The following is a 22943-nucleotide window of genomic DNA, read 5'->3' on the forward strand; positions in this document are numbered from 1 at the left end:
TTCTTCTTATTTTGCAGTTCACTTTCATCTTCTTCTTGAAGTAAAATCTCATGAATGATTAAGATATTTTGTAATAGTAAGGACGTTTCTTTCTCTTCTTATGAGGTCCATAATTAAGTTTGTCTTTCCTCCTCTAAATTTTAGCAAGATATCCTCTTGTACTCTTTCAGTATCACGTTTTTTTTTTTTTTGACAATGTTATATTTCGTAGACTTGTTTACCTTCTTTTGAGAGATGTCTTGGAATTTCAAGACTGGTAACTTTCATCCTGAGATGGCAATACTTTCATTACAACCATTCATTCGGTTTGAGTCTATTTCCTCTTTGATTACCATAAATATCTTCATCCTTCATATTGTGAAATTTTGTTCCTCATCACTTTGTGTTTTTGTTATGGATATCAAAAATCCATACTCTCCCCTGAAATTTCTCGAATTAATAACCAGGGACGTACGCAAGGGGTGGGTCCTGGGGGTCCGGACCTCCTTCCTGAAATTTCGACTTTTGTGTAAGTTTAGCCTAATTTTAGGGGCAAGTTTAGGAATTTTAATATAAAATAACTTCATATTGAGTTTGGACCCCCCCCCGAAATAAATTCCTGCGTACGCTACTGTTTATAACTTACTTTTACTTTTATTTTATATTTTCCAAGATCTTTTTCTTTCTTTAGTTTGTTTTCTTTTCATTTAGTTATGATAGTTCTTGGTATGATTCACAATGGTATCTTCCATCATTTTTTTCTTGCGACAAAGGATATTCGCTTATTAATAACGTTATTTAGATTTCTGATTGTCTTTTTCTTAGTCTTCACATCGCTTGGCCTTAATTTCATGATTCCTTGTGTCATCTGATGATTACTTTCAAAACTTTAAAATTTCACTGGTGTCAACTTATTGATTCCAGATAGCTTTGTCTTGCCTTCAATTTTATTGTCTTCTCCTGACCTTCTCTCCTCTGACTTCCTTGAATATATCTCGCTCAACAAATTAGATTATATTCTTGTTATCACCTGGTTCGAATTTTGGATCTCTATTCTTTGGTCCTTCATCTTCTTTTTGAGGTTCGTCTCTTTCCACCTTCTCAAAATTATTTTCTTTTCTTAGCGTTTCTACTTCTAAGTTGGTATGATTCTGGTATCTTATAATTCTTTCATTTGAATTTCAATTTCCAATCCTTACATAATTTTCATTTCCTTACTCCTTTACTTTCTCAAGTGTTTCTTCCAGTTTGTTAATCGTATCTCTCCACATTTTGTTCATATCATCACTCAATTCATTCGTCTGAGTTTGCATTTTCTCTAGCGTATCACATCCATCCATCCGTAATTGGATTAATTCTTGGAATATGATCTGCAGCACGTTTGGGCTTCTCTGTTGAGTAGTATTCACTTCCTATTGCTGACTTTTCGTTCCAGAATTATGTATATTTCCTGTAAACTCATTCGAAATATGAATCCGATTTTCCGCATCTGTGTTTCCCTGTCATCCTACACGGAGAAAAATGCATAATCCAGTCGGCATGTAAATACTGTTTTTACCAGGTTACGCGCGTCACCACATTAAGTAATGTTGTTTCATCAGTAGTACGATCTACACCACCGTCCAGCGAAAATTTTGTATTGTGAGACCACCATTTCAAATCTAGAATTAACGCCATACCCATTCCGACGGTGGTAATTTAGGTATATAATGTTGTTGCTGCCTTCCTACTAGTGTCCCCTCTTGGTTCTTTCTAAATCTGTGACTCCCTACCTTACGAGAGTAATAGTTTTTAACACGAAATCAATCATGTGAATAAAATTATCCAATCACAGAGAGTCTAGTTCGACGATGAACTCCAGACTTGGCATGGCGTTCCCACCTGCTGTACTTTTATACATGAAATTACATTACTTAAAGAGCGCACCCGCGTAAATACGATGTATCCACACGGGAATCCTAGTCCTTTTTTTCTCAGTGTAGGTTCTTCAATTTTCCTTCTGTTATGGTATTTTCCGATTCCGTTTCTTTTTGTCACATTTATAATTTCCTTCCGTAACTTGGTACTGTTTTACGTATCCACTTGACGGTCAAGCTCGCATTCTGTCTCTCTATAGTTCCAATACAACACTAATAATGTCGTAATGGACACACAACATACAATATCACTTAACATGCGTACTGTTCGTGGTTGACGGCACTATTTACATTACCCTTCTGGATTTTCTTTCGCAGCATTTTACGATTTGTTGAACACTCGGATTTGCATATATCACTTTCCCCATATATATCATAATTGTATACTATTCAGTTGTTACTTTTCACTATTTACCTTCTCAACCTCTCCACTCACACTCCGTTTACGATGTTTCCAACTTGTATAATGTTTAGTGCTATCATCCACTACGTTGAACAAATTATGATTAAAATATATGATTGTATATTTCTGGAATATAATATACAGGGTGGCCCAAAAGTAGGTACTCAACCCAGTATTGATCAACTCAGTGCTTGTTATATAATTTCTTATTGTTATCCATAAGATAGACTTAGTTTCTTTATTATTTCTTCTTAAAGCCTCTTTACTTATATCTTAAGCCCGGAACAGCCGTGGAAAATAAACCCATAAGCTAGAATATTGTATTTGATCAATATACTTTTGGTCTACCCTGTATATTAGTCAGTTTTTCTTCCAAATTATAGATCTAATTTTAATGTTTGAATCCTTTATTATTATTATTATTGGATTTTTGTGCGGATCCTTTACAATAGGTATTTTCAATGCAAGTATAAAATTGAATAGCTAAGCAATCTGGACAGAAACTTAGTCCACATGGATTTCCCTCATTGGAACTCGACAAAAACAACTACCAATCAGAGCCTGCCTGCCGACTGAAACAATCGACCATATCAGAAGGAGATCAAATCGACAACTGATTGGACGTCATTGCATCGACCAATCACATTTCGCCGTTTCCATGCCAATTTATTATGAAAGGAATGTTTGTATTTATTTTTGTCATACTGGGTACTGATGATGAGAATAATGTTACCAGTTCTTGAGATGTTGGACAACGTGCCATACGCGTGGATGTTAGATCGAGAACAGCTATATTCATCACAACACCAAAAAGCGTAAGTTCTTGACTTTTAGAAAAATGAAATTTTTAAGCCTTATAGTTATGCTGGCTAGGCTAAAGGAGACGGTAATGATGAGAAATGAATGAAAATGGTGGAATAAAAACAGTGGGAAGAAACGGGAGAACCCCGAGAAAACTCATGCACCACCGTTGCTTTTGTCCACCACAAAGCTAACTTGGCGCAAGCTGGGATCGAACCAAGGACCCCATGCACCAAAACTGAACGTTGCAGCACTTTTTTTTTAAAAAAAAAAAAAAAGTTAACTGATTCACCGAACCTGCCTCGTTAACTTCCTTACCTACTTATTACTAGGTTTTCTCTTCATTTTTACTCGGTTTTCCAGTAACCTATTACGATAGGAACACGAACACAGAAACATCAAGAACAGTTAAAATTCCAAAGGCTATTCCACCGGGAATCGAACCCGAGACCACGTACTCTAAAAGGCGCATGTGGTAACAACTGGGCACTACTGGCCAAGAGGGCACTACTGGGCCACCGCGGCACTTTAAAACTGTACACTTACTATCGAAACCAATACAAAAATATTTAAAATCAAAATAAAAGAAATACTTCTTTTATTTAAATATTAAACTCAAAAGTTATGAAGGAGTAAAACAAAAATTGGAAGATTCGTATTTCAGATGTATAGTATTGTTCAATAAAATCTGGTTACCTGGTTTTATTTGTGAATCTGTCTAAACAGATTAAGTTACAATAAACTAAGGTGAACCTTCTTCGGTGAATGGAATTTTTTCTTTAAAATGTTCACATTTGCGACACACGAATCCGACAGTATGTCCTTTTAAACAAAAATGATCTAGTGACCATGTTTAATGAGCAGCTTTACAAAGGGAATGAAATAATAATTAAAGTTTTCGGGATTTTAAAGCAAAAAGTAACCAAAAGGTGACTCTAGCACTATATAAATTTATTTACAAGCAAAACAGATTGAATGAAGGAAGAAGTGATATAGTAATAATCATGGAAATGTTCGGATAGCTTACAGAAAACTTCTAAGATACACAACAAGATAAATAGTGCGTATAATGAAGATATAAGAATAATATGCAGATATACACGGAATATAGCCTATATATATCATTTGAACACATAACTGTTTGTCTGAATTCAACACATTGTACATTGTCCTCGGTTCAGGGATGGAGTCCTGCGTGGGGTTCGTCTTCCACATTCTCTCGATAGTTCTGAAGTACTTGTGCTATCTCAAAGAAGAAGCTTTTGATAAGTTTTCACTCCCGAACATTTGCTGCATCATAGCTGACTTACCAAATCCCACACAGAATTACATAACGTCGCGCTCTTCGAAGAACATTGCATTTTTAAGCTTCGACTGAGCCTAGATGTAAGGATGAACTTAAATCACGGTACGAAACGCACGGAAGGTTGTACGTGACTAACTCTATGTATATTATAAAGCTTACTTTTTCGTTCATAGAATCCGCCTAGAGTGAGTGTGCTGCGGTGTACAGTCACGTCAGAAAAATACAGAGTGACCCAGAAGTACGTATACAGCCTCGTATTGATCAGCTCATTGTGTTTCATAACATTTCTTATTGTTATCCAACAAATAAATCTAGCTCCTTTATTATTTGTTTTTAAGGTCTTTTTACTTATACCTTAAGCTCGGAACATCAGAAGCAAAGAAACCCATAAACTAGAATGTTATACTTGATCAATGCATTGGTGCATACCTACTTTTGGGCCACACTGCATTTATTTCATTACTTTTTATACGGATCCTGTATATGGTACGTGCTGCGATATTCCTCGTTACCATTCACAATTCCCAAAGACAATATTTGAGATTTACCAGTCTAAAGAAATTTCTTCGTCTTATGTAGTTTTAAAGTTACTGAAAGACGCATACATCTCTTTCACTTTAGAGATCATTTGTTAATATATATTTATTTATTTATTTTCTAAATTCATTTATTTCAGATAGGAAGAATTCAGCCTCAAAGAGTTGGTCCAAGGTATGGGTATAATAACCAAGTTGCTAACCAACAAGGAAATGGGCAAATACAACAAGTTAATGGTGGATATGGAGGTGCTACTCAGGTCAGAGGTCGTCCCTATGTAGGCTTACGGGCCAATTGGGTTACACTTGTAAGTATCGTTAAATAACGGCTTAGGTATGTTTAGATTTTCTGTATTTAATGATGTTTTAGCTTATTGATATAGATTAGACTAAGTCCACATTGTAAGTGTTCTGGATATATTTACAAGGAACTATTGGCAAATGTATTTTTAAGCCATTATTGTGAAACCACAATCGTAATTATATTTTCGAAACAGACTACATAATGTTAACCCTACACTGCGTAAGGTATAAAGTAAAGTTTTACTTCCCAGTAAATCAACAAGTTTTCACATTATTGTAACATAAGAAGTTCAAATAGAACATTATGCTTAAGTAATCCACTTTTTTTCTTTTAAAAAAAGTTACAGTTGAATCGCAGTAAATGTAGAGGCAATTATCCAATGTTCCGTACAATCTTCAATGGTCAATTTTCCAAAGCAAAATGTACGGATACTTTAATCCGCTAATGAGGCACGGTGGGATGCAAAATGTACTAGGAGTCCAGGCGGAGTAAAGTAATATTAGATCTTCTAGCGAACACTAAATCTTATTAATCTAATCGAGAAAAGAAAACCGGAAAAAATTAAATTATACAGGCTCAACCATAGGTTGGTGGATAACATGGAAATTTTAAAACTTTTTCTCTCGCTTGGGAGAGCTGTTTTATACTTTGATAAGGACTCTTCTTCATAACAGCGTCTAGATATTCTATCCTTGGTCTGCATCTTTCTGGTTTTCCTTCTGGCTTTCCCTCTATCAGCATGGTGATCTAATCGGAGTACCGAATAAGATGGCCAAGCATGCTGTTTCTTCTTTTTGCTATTATCTTCATAATCTGTCGTCCTTCATTAGCTTCCTTTAGTACGTCTTCATTCTTTTTCCTTTCTGTCTATGATATGCACAGCATTCTGCGCCAACACCACATTTCAAATGCTTCCAGCTTGGATATTTCAGCTTTTCTCAATGTCCACGGCTCTGATTCGTGAAGCGTAACGCTCCATACCAGACTCTTAATAAATCGTTTATAAATGTCCAACGACACATTTCTTGATGTTAGTAGTCTTCTTTTCCTAATGAATGCTTGTTTAGCCTGCACTATTCCGGAACTTAACGTCTTTTTCACTTCTTCCGTCCGAGGATATTAGACTTCCTAAATAGAGGGCCGTCTTAACGTCGTTGATTTTCTCTCCCTTTAGCCATAGGTTTGCTTCTTCCTGTCATGCTCTTATGCACTTTATCACTTTGGTTTTCTTCTTACTTATCTTCATTTTGCATGTTTTTTTTCCAGTTCGTCGTTCAAGTTTGAAAGTTGTTTCCTGCAAGTCCTTTTCGTTCTCAGCTATCAATGTTATGTCATCAGAAAACCTTATTGTGTTGAAAACCTGGTCATTTACTTTTACGCCTTTCTTGTTTCTAATAAAGAATTGTTTCATAGCTTCTTCTATGTGGACGTTGAACAGGAGAGGTGAAATCTACATCCTTGTATCACTCCTTTACTTATTATTGCTACTTATTAGGCCTATATCGCAGCTAATATTGCATGTAGAGCCTTCAAAAAAATTGCATAACCAAATCGTATGTGTAGAATGCAATGAAAATAGTAGCGACACCAGTGGCATATCGTGAATGTCTCCAACGGCAACTTTAAAATTTGGGGGGGGGGGCAACTTTAAAATTTGCAATGGAAAAAGTGGTATAACTGTTGGAATAGTTCGAAAGGACATTAAATCTCATGCAACGTTTAGAGGACAAACCTTGGCATATCCTTTCCCATTTAGCCGTTAGAGGAGTTGTTGCAGACTTCCCGTAGCAGGTCTTTATCTCAGCTAATAATGCACATAGAGCCTTCAAACAAACTATTGAACTACCAAATCGTATGTGTGGAATGCTATAAAAATAGTAGCAACACCAGGGACGTACCGTGAATATCTCCAACGGGGGTCGTTTGCAAAATTTGACATGGAAACAGTGGTTGGTTGAGCCTCCATTGAAACAAGCGTACAATGAGAGAAACGTCGAGAGAAAACACCCTCGCACCATCTGACTTTCAGCTAGTAATACGACCGTGTTGCTGCCAACGAGGAAGAAATATGCCGAGGCAAGTGGACGGGGTTACTTTGCACCGAAGTTTATATTTCAATAACTATGATCATATTGAATGTTTACTAATGAGCTTGCATGAATGTTTAAAATACAGTGTTCTAAATCATTACGTTTGTAAGTTAATGCGATTTTCTTTAAAATTCCTTAAATATTGTGCAAAGTAACGTCGTCATACGGCATTTGAAATTTGACCAATCGAATAGGAATCTTCATGGTCAATCAAGGATTGTCTTTCAAGTATCGACATGTTCGATGAACAGTTCCAAGAATATGGTCTCTGTAACAAATATAAGTGATTATATCTTATGAACTATTTTACATAGGTACGAAAATATGAAATTAACTAAGAAACTTCTGTCGCTTTTTCACCCACCACCTTCGAACATCGATATGTCACCTAAGTCGTATCTGGAAGATCAAAAATAGTACCCATCAGCATCAACGACCTTCTTCCAACGTTCTGGAAGGCCATGAATTCCATCGCGGAAGAAGTGGGTGGGCATTTTGCACCTCTACTAGAGCTCTGGAGGCCTCTAAGATGATTGTCCAATGAATGGAACAAGTGATAATCGAACGGTACAATACCCAGAGACTATGTCGGATGAAATTGTGTTTCCCATCCAAGTCGTAGGATGGTGTCCCGGGTCATCTAGCCACGCGGGACTAATAGTTGTCCTTCAACAGGAGGACCCCTTTGCGATTCAAATGTGCTGGTTCCAGCGTTTTGAGTTTTTCTTGAACACGACTCAACTGCTAACCGTACACAGTAGCATTGATGCTCTGACCACCTGCTGGCAGTTCCCGATGCACGATGCCGCGAACAGTCCACCAAACATACAGGAGGAGTTTCTTTAGGTGCAATACTGGTTTCGACTGTTTTAGAATCGGTTCATGGGATGCTAACTAATAATGATGGCGCCGTGAAGCTTCGTACAGGACCCACTTCTCATCACATGGCAAAGCCCTGTCCAGAGTGGCTCCTTCCTCAGACAAGACAGCAAAGAAACACAGGTATCTGCTCGTGTTGCCTTCTGGCCCGGAGTCAAATCATGTGGGATTCATCGACCCAACTTGTAGTGCTTCCCAAGTTCATGGAGGTGATGCCGAATGGTTTCTTCCCTTACATTGAATTGTAATCCCACTCCCTCAAACATCTGTCCACTGTTCGCCTCAATTGCGGCCTGAAGATTCATTTCGTACATTTGTTGGCCCTTCTCCGCGTGTGGTGCGTTTTCGAGTGTTCCGTCACCGTCCATAAGCTTGTTAAACAACCGATGCACTGTCCGCGTAGTTTAGTCAGTTTAGTCACGACACCCTCACCAAAGGCCTGGCATATCTTCCGCCCCGCTGCAGTGGCATTTGATCCCAGTTTGAACTCATACAACATATATACCCTTATAATGATCTGTGAAGGTCCCATGTTCACTCTATCGTTACGCAAGTTTACGGTGTAACTAAACTGCCACAACCAGGTAGTATGTTAGATATACACACACCAACAACTGACCTTCGCATTATATCCGTTCGCATTCAACTCACGAAGGGCCAATTGAAAACATACCACCGCAAAAAGCGACTGAACTTTCTTGGTTACCTTTATAAAATTATTTTTTGAGCTAATAGTTTTGTACATGTAATTTCAAAAAATGCTTTACGAGCACATTAGGTGTCAGCAAACAGAGTATTGGGCCATTTGGACGGTAATGGTGGAAAGAACAATGGTTTTCTGCACACTAACTATGACTGGATGGAGAAAAACCATGAAAAATGGAAAAGATCTAAATTGAATTATTTCAGGTTTACGTCCCACGATTATGCTGGTAATGCTGGGTAGAATAAGGAAATAGTGCTAATGACAATGAATGAAATGGAGAAATGGAGAAAGTGGGAGAAAACGAGAGAGTTCCTTCAAACCCCACACTTCTCATCCAATTAGAAATCTTATTTGGTGTGAACTGGAGTTCATCCACGTACCCCACACACTAGAGGTGAACGCTCCAAGACTGACCCACTGTGGTCCTAATATATATGTTGGTAGCAATGGAATGACGCCATGGGCTTGTAATGTTTTGAAATAATGGCACATACCCATATTAGTAGGTTGCTAGAGTACGTTTGTTTTATCTTGGCACGCTTCCCGCCAGTGCACTTTGTTGTCTTTTAAAGTACTTCTGCTAGCACTCACGTGAACGCTTTAATCCAATAGCCGTCTTATTGGCATTATCGTGTAGGTGACGTCAGTTGTCAGCCAGCACATCAAATGAGCTATTGCTGTTTGGCGGCTATATAAAGTGCTTAGTTGTCACAGTGGGTGTGTTACAATAACTTGTGAGTGGTGTGGCGTTTTGCTGTCTCCTAGCGTAATGTAACTCGCAACTTAACTGCGGCGTAGCGAAAACGTGTTGCAGGCATATCCATCCTTTAGGCGGGAAGCGTTCCAAGATAAAACAAACGTACTCTAGGTGATATAATGTGTAAACCGTTAGTTTAGGTAATGGATATAGATTAAGATGTACCGGTATTGAATAGAATCTAGATGATTATGGAATTATTAAAATCACTATTGGTAATAGATATTGATTGATTTGTGAAGATATGATTAGTAAGAAGATTTTGAAGATATTAAGTAACGAGATACTGATTGGAGATAGATTGATCAGAAAAGACTATGATGAAGTTATAACATGGTTTGGTGATTAGAGTAAGATTCAGATGTATAGCCATGTTAGTATAATTGTGGAATATTACCCTAGTAGCAAAGACAGTTTGCAAACTGCTTGCTGTAAACTTGAGTTGCAACTCGGCCAAGCCTGCATCCAGCTTGATTGGAAAACGTGCGAGCATGCCGCAAGTTGGATTCCAGTAAAGAAGTTACATAGGGGCAACCTTGCATTCAGTGTGCTATTCAAGCTTGACGCAAGTGTCTTACAAGTTATATCAAGTGGATAGCCAACGAAAGGCTAGTGATGCTATGAAGGTCGCTATGAAGTGTCTAAAGTATCGCTTGCAAGTACAACGAAAGGTAGATTGTATGAAAGGATGTGTTTCAAATGGAAGCGTAGAAAGCCAAAATAATTCCATTGAAATAATTCCATACGGTAAAAGGTATGGGTATAATAACCAAGTCGCCACCCAAGAAGGCAATGGACAACTACAACAAGTTAATGGAGGATATGGAGGTGCCACTCAGGTCAGAGGTCGTCCCTTTGTAGGCTTACGCGCCAATCCCATTAAGATTATTGTAAGTATCTTTAATTAAAGATTTCAGTTCTGAGTTTAGGTTTTCTGTATTCATTGGTGTTTTAGATGGATCATATAGGTAAGACTAGGTCCACACTATAAGTTGTTCTTGATAGGTTTACAAGGAATCATTGGCTAATGCATTTTTAAGCCATTATTGTTAAACCACAATCGTAGTTATACTTAAGAAACGTACTATATCATCTTAACCGTACAGTGCGTAATGTGTAATGTAAAGTTTTAAGTCTCAGTAAATCAACAAGTTTTTACATTGTTCTAAAGTAAGTAGTTCAAATAGATAATAATATTTAAGTAGTTCTTTTTTTTTAAAAAAAAAAGGTTACACGTGAATCGCAGTAAATGTAGAGGCAATCATCCAATGTTCTGTACAATCTAGGATGGTCAAATTTCCCAAGTAAAATGTACGGATACCTTATTCCGCTAATCAGGCATGAAGAGATGAGAGATGTACTAGGGGGAGTAATGTAATGTAAGTCTTCTTGTGAAGACTGAATCATATTCATCTAATTGTTAAAAGAAAATCGTTAATTTAACTCATATAGACTTCTTATCATATATATAGACCGCCATAATGTATAACAAAAAGTGACCAATTTGAAGAGTATATACTCTATGTGTAGGTGTGTGTGTTACGCACGTGCCTACCTGCTTCCTGCTATTGTGAGGTTTCGTCTAACTTTGAAGTCATTATATAATATATTGGAAGCTAATTGATAATAATAATAACCATTTTCATTAACAAAATGAAAGTTACGACATTTTAAAGTGTGAACAGTGTTATGTCAAGACTTGAGACATTTTCTCTGAAATAGAAATTATCCATATAAAATGAGGACGAGTGGTAACTCTAGTATAATATAAACCACTAAAAATGACTCGAGCGCTAATGAATGGAAATGGAAATTTCCCAGGACATCCTTCAAGTCATGTTATATTGTATATTCTACAGTGACGTAACTAGGGGAGGGGCAAACTTAACTTGTGCCCTGGGTGCCAGATTGGAAGGGTGCAAAATTGAGCAAATATTTGGGCAAGCCTTTGGGTTTGGTTGATCAAGGGAGCGCTAAGAGATCTTGCCCCGGGCGACAACCGGCGTATTTGAGTCGCTGACATCCTAACAGCAATAGAATTTTATGTAAAAAACAGAGTAATTTAAACATACTTCCAAGGGTGAGCCGAATTTTTTTTTTTAAAGTCGCTATAGCGCGGAAAAGTTGCCTTTGGTACTGATTAGAAAAATTAAGAAAAAAATTGAAATCGGTTAACATCTTCCGTTCCCGCATCGCAGTTAAAGTTTACCAATAATGACGAACATCTTGTGATTTTTAATTCCTTTTGTCTTATAAATAAATAATAGTTAATCGATTCCATGATTTATTTTCTGTAATATAAATTGTATTAAACTGTAAAATATAGTTATTGTATTTTTTTAATTTACAACATAACTGAAAATTATTTTCAAAAACATAACATTTTTCATTTGTATAACATAGTTTTCATTACTTCAGTTAAATGATTGGTTTAAAAAGCAAAATGAACATTGTAAAACCGTTCATGCAACTTTTTTTATTTTTTCAAATTGTACTTAAAATTTAAATAATTTCATCTTCAGCTCTTCGCCCATTCCTAAACAGGAATGACCCAAAACTCACCACGAGGAGGTGGCTGCAGTTCGAGTTCCACCCACACCCTTCCCAACAAACCATCCAATGCAGGTGTGTTTTACATATTTTTAGTTAATTCTTGATTTTTGTGGATTTTTTCACTTGTTTTAGCAATGCGGATTCACTTTGAAAGCAGATTTTTGGCTGAAGTGTGGCATAATAGCTCTGGATTGCAGAGTTGCCCTGATATATCCATCTCTTGACTGAGGACCACATACTTTGTCAGCTGCTCCTGTTACCAGTTTTACATGTCTCTCGACAGCTTGTTTGTGGCAAGGGAATCCTCTTACAACTTCCCAATCGGGTACCATGCCACTATGTATAAGGAGTCTGATTTCATCATCATTGACTCGACACAACAATGGAGGAGAAGATTCTTTGCAGGTCGACCAGTCAATCATTTCAGTATAATCTTTAGCACCAAAATTGAGTTTGGGTGGTATGAAGTTCCTGATTGTCTTTCCTTTAGTTTTTGCCTGTCTTGCCTTTATTATTAGTCTAAGCAAGTTCTCTAATATATTTCCTTTCGTCCGTTATCATAGCCAAGAGCAAGTTTTCTGGATGGGCAAAAAATGCGTTTCTCTCAATAATAGGCTCCACCACTTGCCGAAGAGTTTCAAGGAGGTATCTTGTTGTAGCAATTGCTTCAAAAAGATGTTTCGAACCATCTGAAAAAGAATGGCTTGTTTTAATTTTAAACCACAAAGGCATGTACGAATGCAATATAAAAAGTACCAACTCTTTAAGACCTTCTGAGGGATTTTCAGTACTCTTGAGTGCGACAGGCATCTTGAGTGCGACATAGGGCCAGGGTTTCGATAGGCTAAGTCTTTTGGACATTCCCCTGCATTTACTGATCTTGAAATATCCAAAAGGTGCTGCTGGTCTTTGCTGAAAATTTGACGGTCTACTTCAGGGATTATGCAGTCAACTCTTTCAAATTCAACTACAGGTAATCTTTCACAGCCATTAAGCAGTTGACCGATCGGCCTACTAAAGGTTTTAGGAACTGTTGTTTCCCCATCAACGTGTTGAAATAAGTGGAGAAGACATACAGTTCATTGCAACGGTTTACCAATATGAAGTTCAATTTGCCGAATTACACCATTAATCCATCCTGTATTGGTAACAGTACCATCACAGCCAACATCTAATTCGTCCAAAGAAATGTCAACTTCAGTCAAGTAGGAAATTATGCTGGAAGCGATATCAGTAGAAGATCCCAATGATGGAGAAACGTGGCCAATATATGCCGACCCAGGTTCTTGAATGATAGTGTAGTGCTCCTCTTTTTGAAGTCTACGAAATAACTTAGAATCACGTTCTTCAACTACCAAGGTATCATCTTTGAACCCATCAAAGTATAGACCACGAAGCAAAGTATCAGGTTTACACTGCAAAGATCTCCTAATATGACTTTTCTCTCTCTGTATTTTATTTTTATCGACCACGTGAGAATAGTCCGTGTCTGTCACCATTCCAATATCTTGTAGAACGCTGGAAGCAATTGCAGCAGTAGCACGGTCAGATACACCAAACCTATCACTATTTAGTGCCGTTGTATTCAGTTTTATTCTCATTTGCCATTCTGACGGAGTTTTGGTGGCGATATCTGGGACGAACTCATTATTTTCACTTTCACAGAACTCGGAAGAGCCCGGACCGTCTTGTTGAAGTCTTGAACTGAAACAATCTGTAGGGTCGTTTTCAAAAATGGTTGATGAACTCGAAGGCATATCATTAAACACACGTTTATGTTTGTAGTTCCTTCTTCTCAGTCTTGAAGTTAGCCTTTTCGTTTCTTAAAGATCTATTGATCCAATTTTGCCCAAACCACACTTTCTTTGAAAATAGATTAATCGTAACTCAAGGGCAGGTATCTTCTTAGACTTTTCACACTTGCACTTGATAGAAATTAAACATTCACACAAACCTTCTGTCTTATCACACATACAGTTCAAAATGATAGGACAATTGCATGCTGCCACATCAAATAACGACAATAATATTTCCTTGAAGTCTGCAATCTTTTTTGCAAATGTTGGCTTGTTTAAATCACGACCGTACGACTTTCTCAGTTTATAGTAACTGTCATGATACGCAACAACAAGCTGCACAATTCTGTACTCAGTAACGGTAGGAATGGACGCTCTATCATATTTTTTTTCTTCTTTCTACTATCCCAGCAAAGTTTGAAAAGTTCACTTTTGCATTGTTTGTTTGTGAGTACAATTGTAGTCTTTCGTAAAAACAACACCGAAGTACATCTTCATATGTAGGCGGTTTAGTTAGTGGCAAATCTCTGGAATTACCAAAAGGTGGACACTCAAAGTTTTGGTACATCTTCGAAACTGCCATTGTACGGCTACGAAAGATCACCGCACGGAATGCAACAAAAATACTAAGGACTATAATTCAAGATTATAAAGAACAACTAATACAAATGTAATAACACAGCTAACACTGAAGAGGACTTCTGCACAACGCCACACTTAATCACTAAGTGAAGAAATGACGAGGACGTGACGGACACGGAATGCGTGTTCAAACTTGCAACGTTCAGCATTCAGCAACAATGCTCGAACACTCTCAGTCAAGCTATCTTGCAGAAGGGGAGAGGAAGTGGGATTAAATCCAGTAAATTGTCGGACTGCGGTGAAATATTTCCCTGTCAATCTGCTTGTTTTTTAATCCAATCATTTAACTCATATGTGCAAAATTACCCCAGACATAAAGTATGAAAAAGTCATTTTTTGTAACAATTTTTCAGTTAAGTTGTGCAATTGGAAAACATAAAACAAAACAACACATTGTAACTATTGTTATACTTTACTACAATTTATATTAACGAAAATAAATAACGGAATCGATTAAATATTTTTTTATTTATAAGACAAAAGAAATTAAACATCACAATATTTTCGTCATTTTTGGTAAACTTTAACTGCGATGCGCGAACGGAAGATGTTAACAGATTTCAATTTTTTTCTTAATTTTTCTCTTCAGTACCAAAGGCAACTTTTCCGCGCTATAGCGACTTAAAAAAATTTAAAAAAAAAAAAGTTTTTTTCGGCCCATCCTAATACTTCCCCCGCTCCTGTAGAGTTATGTTGATTTCTAATTCATTTACCTTGTGAGTGTGTGGTTAAAATATCGTTTCTGTGAATTATTCTGCTTCCTGCTAATTATTTCTTAATGACTCACTTCCATTATCCATACGTCTTCTTTAGCCTACAGAGAATACATATAATACGTAAAACTGGAAGCTCTGTTCTCTTTGAATAAAAATTCACATAGTCGTTCATAACTATCACAGATAACGCAGATGAAGTAATAGCTGCTTGGACAGTGATGTACACCATTGAAATATTTTACAGAATTACCGCACAGATGACGTTAGTGTACTATTTGGCTCATATGTGACATTTTGGCGTTCTAACCATGGAAATGTTCATATTTAACCTACTAAATTTAATTGTATAAAATTTATCGAACAATGTGATTACAAAACACTTACAGTGTAAAAGCTTCTTAGGATAATAGCTACATATGAAATGTCATCTGCAGGAAAATTCTATGAAATATTTTAAGCTTGAGCAAACAAATGGATCGCCAAGAGAGCATACTTCCACTTGGCTCTCAACTCTCCGGCCGAGGTACCTAGGTATCGAGTCTAGGCTTTGATCGATCCTGAGTTGTGGACGCAACCAGGCAATCATTGCTACGGGCGTAGTGGTGCGGCGAGATAGAGGGTTTCACCCGAGAGAGGCCAGCTATTTTTGGCTATTGCATCATTTCATTTTTCTCATTCAGGCTACCTTCATCTGAGATACGTACTTTGTTGATTCATCACATCGACTTAGACGACCATGGATATCGACACCGGACAAACAACACCCTCACCTTCTGTTTCAACTGGTGCCATCAGCAAGACTGATAAACGCAAAAACAGCAAGGGTTCGCGGGCAGGTGTCCGATCTCGGTCGCGATCCCCAGCCCCAGTGCGAACCACTCGCAGTCAGCAAAAATCGCCACCGCCAAAAAAGCACCACTCTTCGCAACCTGTGCAATCTCACTCTACCGAGATGGACGTACCATCTCCAGACGATAGGCAGCAATTTCCTTCTTTAGAAGATATCTCAAAACCGACGTTCTATTCTTATCTGCTTACTAATTACGATCCGAAGTTCCAAAACGAGAAGCAAATTTTTCTTCAACTAACAAAGTATTTCACTCGAGCACAAGTCACTCAGATCACTACAACTCGCAACGGGATCATAATTAAATCCCCTGATCCTAACTTTGCAACGACTATTCGAAATAAATACTCATTTGAAATTTTTGGGAAAAACGCTAACCTGCAGAAACTAACAGATAAACATAGAAAACAGCAACCTCCTCCACGCCGACAACCTGCTTTATCAGTAGTCATACGTGGAGTCGAACCAAGTATAAGCGACGATGAAGTCAGCGAGGAACTAAAAGCTGAAGGGCACTCCATTCTCAAGTGTTTACGCATCAAAAGCGTACATGGCGCAACTTACATGGTCCGCGTTTTGACTAGCTCTCAAGAGACCATTGACGATTTACTTTGCAATGGAGCTTTCATTTATAAAAAACGCCACAGAGTGGAGCCATCACACACTCCAGCTCCCCTTCCATTGCGTTGCGAGAAATGTCAAATTTATAACTCGCATAGCACAGCGGAATGTCGCAATCCTGCGAAATGCGCGTACTGCTCGCAACTTCATAACACGAAAACCTGTCCAAACCTCCAAAATCCGCCAGCATGTAGTACTTGTGGAGATGCTCATCCCACTTTCAGCTACAGGTGCAAGGCACGGCCCCGTCCTGAACCAAGCAAGCCAGAACTAGTCGTGCCCTTAAAGGTTACGGCACCTACCGACAATCCTATGGATACGCCAACTTCTGTTTTTCAACCAATTCAAATCAACCAGTTTCTTTCTTTTCTCACCACAGCACTTCAAAATATTCTTCTCTTTCAACGGCAACACGTCTTCCAACAAATTCAACTGGCAGCCAAAAGAATCCTCAATGTTAACTTCCAAGCTACTTACTCTGGTCAAAATGTATATTTTCACTCTTCTATTCTCAACACTGACCTTACAACTGATACACATTGAGTTTTCAGACATGGACTCTCATATTAGTTTATTGTTTCTGAATATCAGCTCCTTACAGGAACACAGGACTTTGTTTGAACAACTTCTTTTGGAGGAAACCATTCATGCATTCTTACTAAACGAAACTCACCTTACAGCTGCACGCTCTAGCAAAGTTTCAAATTATCATGTTCTTCGCCACGACAACACCATACCAGCCCGCAGAGCAAATGGTGGGGTAGCTATTGGTTTCCCTCGAAGCTTACCATATCGCATCTTTCATCCTCCAATACAAAATCTGTCTGAAAACTTGGTTGTTACGCTCTATTTTTCAAACCTTTATGTAATCATTGCCACAATCTACATTCGCCCTGGTCATGAGCTTCCTTATGGGTTTTTTCAATATATTTCCAATAACTTCAGAATGTTTGTAATCGTGGCTGACATCAATTTTCACAGCCGTACCGATCGTCAGAAACGCCACTTCAAGGATTTCATCACCACTCACACTACCGGCACTATTCTGCAACTACCCAAACCAACTCGACATGTTTCCAACACTACACCAGATGTAGTCATAGTTTCGCATAATCTCATAGACCGATGCACTGTGCACGTACTCGATCCGATGGGCAGTGATCACCTTCCCATTAAACTTTCTATCACACGCCGAGTCTCCAACCTATCCAATTCTATTCCATCACGTGAAGTCCCACGTTTTGATAAAGCAGACTGGGAAGCATACCGCATTTCTCTTGCACGCAGTCTTGAACACTTAGAAGCCCCTACTACAGAAGAAGGTTTATATCATGCGCTTGACGTTATCACATCATCTATTCAGGCATCCGCAAACTCCCATATTCCCAAGTCAACTATTTCTCCTCATCATCCTCAACTCCCACCCCATTACCTTCCACTTATTCGTCGTTCTAGAGAACTCTATAGAGATTATCAACGCACCGGCAATGTCGAATCCTTACGGCTTCATAGACAATTTCAACGGACAGTCCGAAATTACATACGGGCATATAAACAACGGCGTTGGATAGACACTTGCAATAAACTTTCAGATACTGCTCACCCCACGAAATTTTGGAAAAGATTCAACATCCTAACAGGTAAAAAGACACATACGCCATATCCATTAATTCACCATGACAAAGCTCTTCATACCGATAAAGATAAAGCGGACGCTTTTGCCGATTACCTACAAACCATTTTCACTCCTCTACCACCTGCTAATCAGTCAAAAACTCATCCAGTCGAAAAAGTTAATTTTCAGTCCCCTCACCTTCAACCAAATCCATCCCACTCTCTTCCCGCTAACCATCCGCTTACAGCTCCTATCACCACAGTCGAAATTCAAGACACCATAGCACGCAAACGCAATACTGCCCCTGGACTAGATGAGATTACATATCGCCATATCAAAGAAGGACCGTATATTCTCCTACACCTCTTAGCTCTCATTTTTACATTTATACTCAGAACTGGTTACATACCGTCTCACTGGAAAACCTCGAAAGTTTTAATGTTTCAAAAGCCGGACAAACCTGCCAATAGCGTTGCTTCTTACAGACCAATTCAATTAACATCCATCTACAGCAAAATTCTTGAACGTATTCTCGTTTACAGGCTCCACCAACACCTCTCTGTTAAAAACCTTCTCCCGAATCATCAAGCAGGCTTTCGTCCAAATTACTGTATCAACGACCAACTTTTACGAATGCTCACTATCATAACTGATCATTACAATACCAACAAACCATCCTGCTTAGTATTATTTGATCTTGAGAAAGCATTTGATAAAGTTTGGCACCAAGGTCTCATTGCTAAATTGTTGAATTTCAAACTTCCTCTCGCCTACGTCCGTTTTATTTACAATTTTCTCTCTTGCAGATTGGCCTATATCTCAATCAACAGTGCTCTTTCACATCCCATCTTTCTACATTCCGGCGTGCCTCAGGGTTCAGCACTTTCTCCTTTATTATATCTTCTATATGTTGCAGACTTACCGCCACTTCCAGACAACATCCAACTTTTTCAATACGCTGACGATACAGCCTTCCTAGCCTTAGGGAACACAGTACAGCAAATTAATACCGCTATGCAGTCTGCTATCAACTCCTTCGTCAGCTGGTGCAACCAGTGGAGGCTCAAGATAAATCCAGATAAAACACAAACATTATTTCTTCTTCCTCCCGGAAAACGTAGTAAAATTCAGAAAAATCCATCTTATCTCAATTTAACCGTTGACGACACTCGCCTGAAACCCGCTAATTACGTTAAATATCTTGGTCTCACCATCGACAAACACCTTACCTGGCGTCCTCATTTAACGACGGTTGTCGCTAAAGCTTATAATAGATTGAATCTATTACGACGCTTAACTGGAACGACTTGGGGCCTCAAATCATCTGTCGTCCTAAACACATACAAGGTTTTTCTCCGGCCAATACTAACGTATGGGTTCGTGGCTTGGATTAACGCCTCTCCCTTTTATTACGAGAAACTAAAAATTCTTGAACGCCATGCCTTACGCATTGCATTCCGCATTAAATTACCCAGCCCTACACATGAACTTTATGAGCGCCTAACTTTCCCCCATATATTATACCACCTCGAAACCCTCCGACTGAAGTATATTACTAAACGGTTCGAGGAACGACATGCCCTTCTCTTAGATACTATGAAATTTGATATAGCTTATACCCCTTCACATCCCCTTCATCATACTTCACTTTCCCTTCTATTTTCATTATATCATTACACTTTACCCCCTGATCATCCCGATCTTCATGCCGTTGCTGCTTATAAAACCGACTATTCTTCACCTCTCATCTTTCCATCCTATGTTGCACAGTAGTCCTTTTGTTCTAACAGGGTTCCCACTGTCTCCATCATGGTCCTGAGCCACCCCAGGACCGGAAGATAAGCTCATTCGTCCACTAACATATCCCACGTGTTGTGATGTCCGATGCACTTCATTTCCATCTCATATATTCCCCTCATTTATGATTATAGCATTAAAGCTATAATGTCCTTCATATGATCTCATAACCAAATAAAGGCAATGCCATCGCTAGAACTAGTACCTACTCCCCATCCTTATGATTATAGCATAATGCTATAATGTCTGCAGTTGTATCATACATTCACTTCTATTTATCTTCATAATATACCTGTTGTATATTATTATTTTTTTTGTTTGTTTTGTTTGTTATTAAAGCTAAATAATAAAGAATGCACTCATAGACCAGCACTATATACCTTCTACCCACAATCCTCTTCCTTCTCTTCCCATATAAAGGGCATAATCCTTTGGGGGAGCTAGCCATCAAGCTAGCATTAAAAAAAAAATCGCCAAGAAAGCCAGCCAACGCCATCAAGCCTTGCTACCGCTACTCCTCTACCCCTCCCTCACCCTGAAAACCAAACGCCCCATCTATCAGATGAGCATTCGTCCCGTCATGATGTATGCCCACCCTGCATGGCAGCACGCAGCAAACACGCACCTCAGACAATTACAAGTCATCCAGAACAGAGTAGCCAGGGACATCACAGGACACTCGAGAGACACTCGCCTCGAACAATTACATGAAGATTTGGAACCCCCATTTCTACATGACTACCGAATCCACCGAACAGCCAACTTCTGGAGGACAATCAGAGCCTCGCCACAACAACACATAGCCACCATAGGAACGGCAAATCTAAGAAGACAAATCTACAAGATGCCGCACCCCTAAAGCGCACAACAAATAACATGACGTAGGAACAGCAAAAGAGGAGCGCGACAGTTGCGTCCTCTCTCACAACAAATACGCACACAAAACCACACGACAATCAACAAAACAAATGTAAGGCAAGGGCTCCGGTCCGGTACTTAAAGCAACAAAGAAAAACCGTCAAGAAAAGTATGAGTATGAGTATGAATCTTCTCTGGTCAGCCAAGGCTTCTATCTATTTGAAGTGTCAACATTTTCAATTGAATAGTTTTAAAAATACGTGTTCCTGTAACAAAGGTGGTAATGTGTTATAAACTATTTTACGTAAGTACGAAAATAATATTTTTGAATAAATAGTTTTGTACATGTAATTTCAAAAAAATGTTTAGAGAGCACATTAGGTGTCAGCAAACAGAGTATTGGACCATTTGGATGATAATGGTGGGGAGAAAGATGGTTTTCTGCACAATAACTATGACTGGATGGAGAACAACTACGAGAAATGGAAAAATCTAAATTGAACTCCTTCACGATTGAACGTTTCCGGCACCGGGCTACATTCGCCTAGCCATGTTAGTATAATTGTGGAATATTATTGATATAAATAAATGAGTTCTGTTTGTACGGATCAGGCCCGTATCCAGGGGGGCCGTGCCCCCCTAAAATTTTGCTGTCCTCTAAAATTTTCACGATAGGCTTGCAAATGAACTATAATATGGTGATGAACTATAATATTGTTGGATCGGCCCCCCCCTAACTTCTGCCGGCCCCCCTAAATTTTTGGGCTGGCTACCGACCTGGTACGGATTATGAATAAAGGTATAGAAGAATTCGAAGTATGCAGTAGTTGTATGTTCAATTGTAGTGATATATTCTCATGAAATAAGATTTATACAATAATGAAATACGAATTCCTATGTATGCGTGGACTTTGCTTTGGAAATCATTAAAGCAATTTTGAAATGTTTTACAAGATACTGAAAGGACTGTGCATTTCTCGAACTATACTGATGTTTTCAACTGTTTGTAATTTTTTTTTCTTTTTCATGCATTTCTTTCAGGTAAGACCTACTCCTGTGCAGCCTATTTTGACTGAAACCGTTGTAATTCCCAAAGGTGCCAGATATTGGTCTAATAACCAGGTTGCGTCTCAGGTTGGTAACGGTCAAATACAGCAATCAAATAGTGGAAACGGTGGAAATGTATGGGGGTACCCTGGAGGAGTGGGTGGAGGAAACAACCAAGTCGCTAACCAACAAGGCAATGGCCAAATACAACAAGTTAATAATGGCGGCGGATATGGTGGAGGTGCCACCCAACTCGGAGGTCGTCGCAATGTCTTATTCAAAGGTGTAAGTAGAGTCGTAAGTGCATTTGATTTAAATAGTGTTCCTGTGTATTATGGAAAGGACTTTTTTTAATTTTATTTTTTTTTTCCATGGCGTTATCTTTTACGAAATTCACTGTTTAATATAAAAATCGAAGAACTTTTATGAAATTTCAGCAAAATTTTTGTTTTTGAGTAGAAAGAAGGGGCAACCCATATCCTTCATTATTGAGTAATTTCAACCCGAAGCAACACAAATTCATGGAAAGCGTTCCTACCAAGGGCGCCCATCAGGGAGGGCAAGGTGGGGCACTCGCCCCCTAGAGGAAATTGTATTCTAGAATATCGAAAAAATTACAGATATATTTGAGAATAGTTACAACAAAATTTGAAACTATATTTGAAATACCGCTTTTTCTTGCCCCCCCTTGGAAACCACAACATGGGCGCCCTTGGTTGCTACCATAATTCATGTAAAACGAACATTTTTTAACGAAAAATTTGGAGAAAGGAG

General features: G+C 38.5%; 1 protein-coding gene across 2 annotated transcripts in view; it reads left to right on the forward strand.

Annotated features, from left to right (window-relative positions):
- Positions 1–22943, forward strand: part of LOC145681423 (uncharacterized) — a 70701-nt gene that overhangs the window by 2002 nt on the left and 45756 nt on the right. For both annotated transcript variants that reach the window (XM_081753069.1, XM_081753068.1), the window contains exons 2-3: positions 5082–5249; positions 22164–22454. In XM_081753069.1, coding sequence (XP_081609195.1) covers positions 5082–5249; positions 22164–22454 — 459 coding nt within the window. The remainder of the gene's footprint in view (positions 1–5081; positions 5250–22163; positions 22455–22943) is intronic.

This window comes from Thermobia domestica, chromosome 3 (genome assembly GCF_964235325.1).
Source record: "Thermobia domestica chromosome 3, izTheDome1.hap1.1, whole genome shotgun sequence".
Classification (NCBI taxonomy): Eukaryota; Metazoa; Arthropoda; class Insecta; order Zygentoma; family Lepismatidae; genus Thermobia; species Thermobia domestica.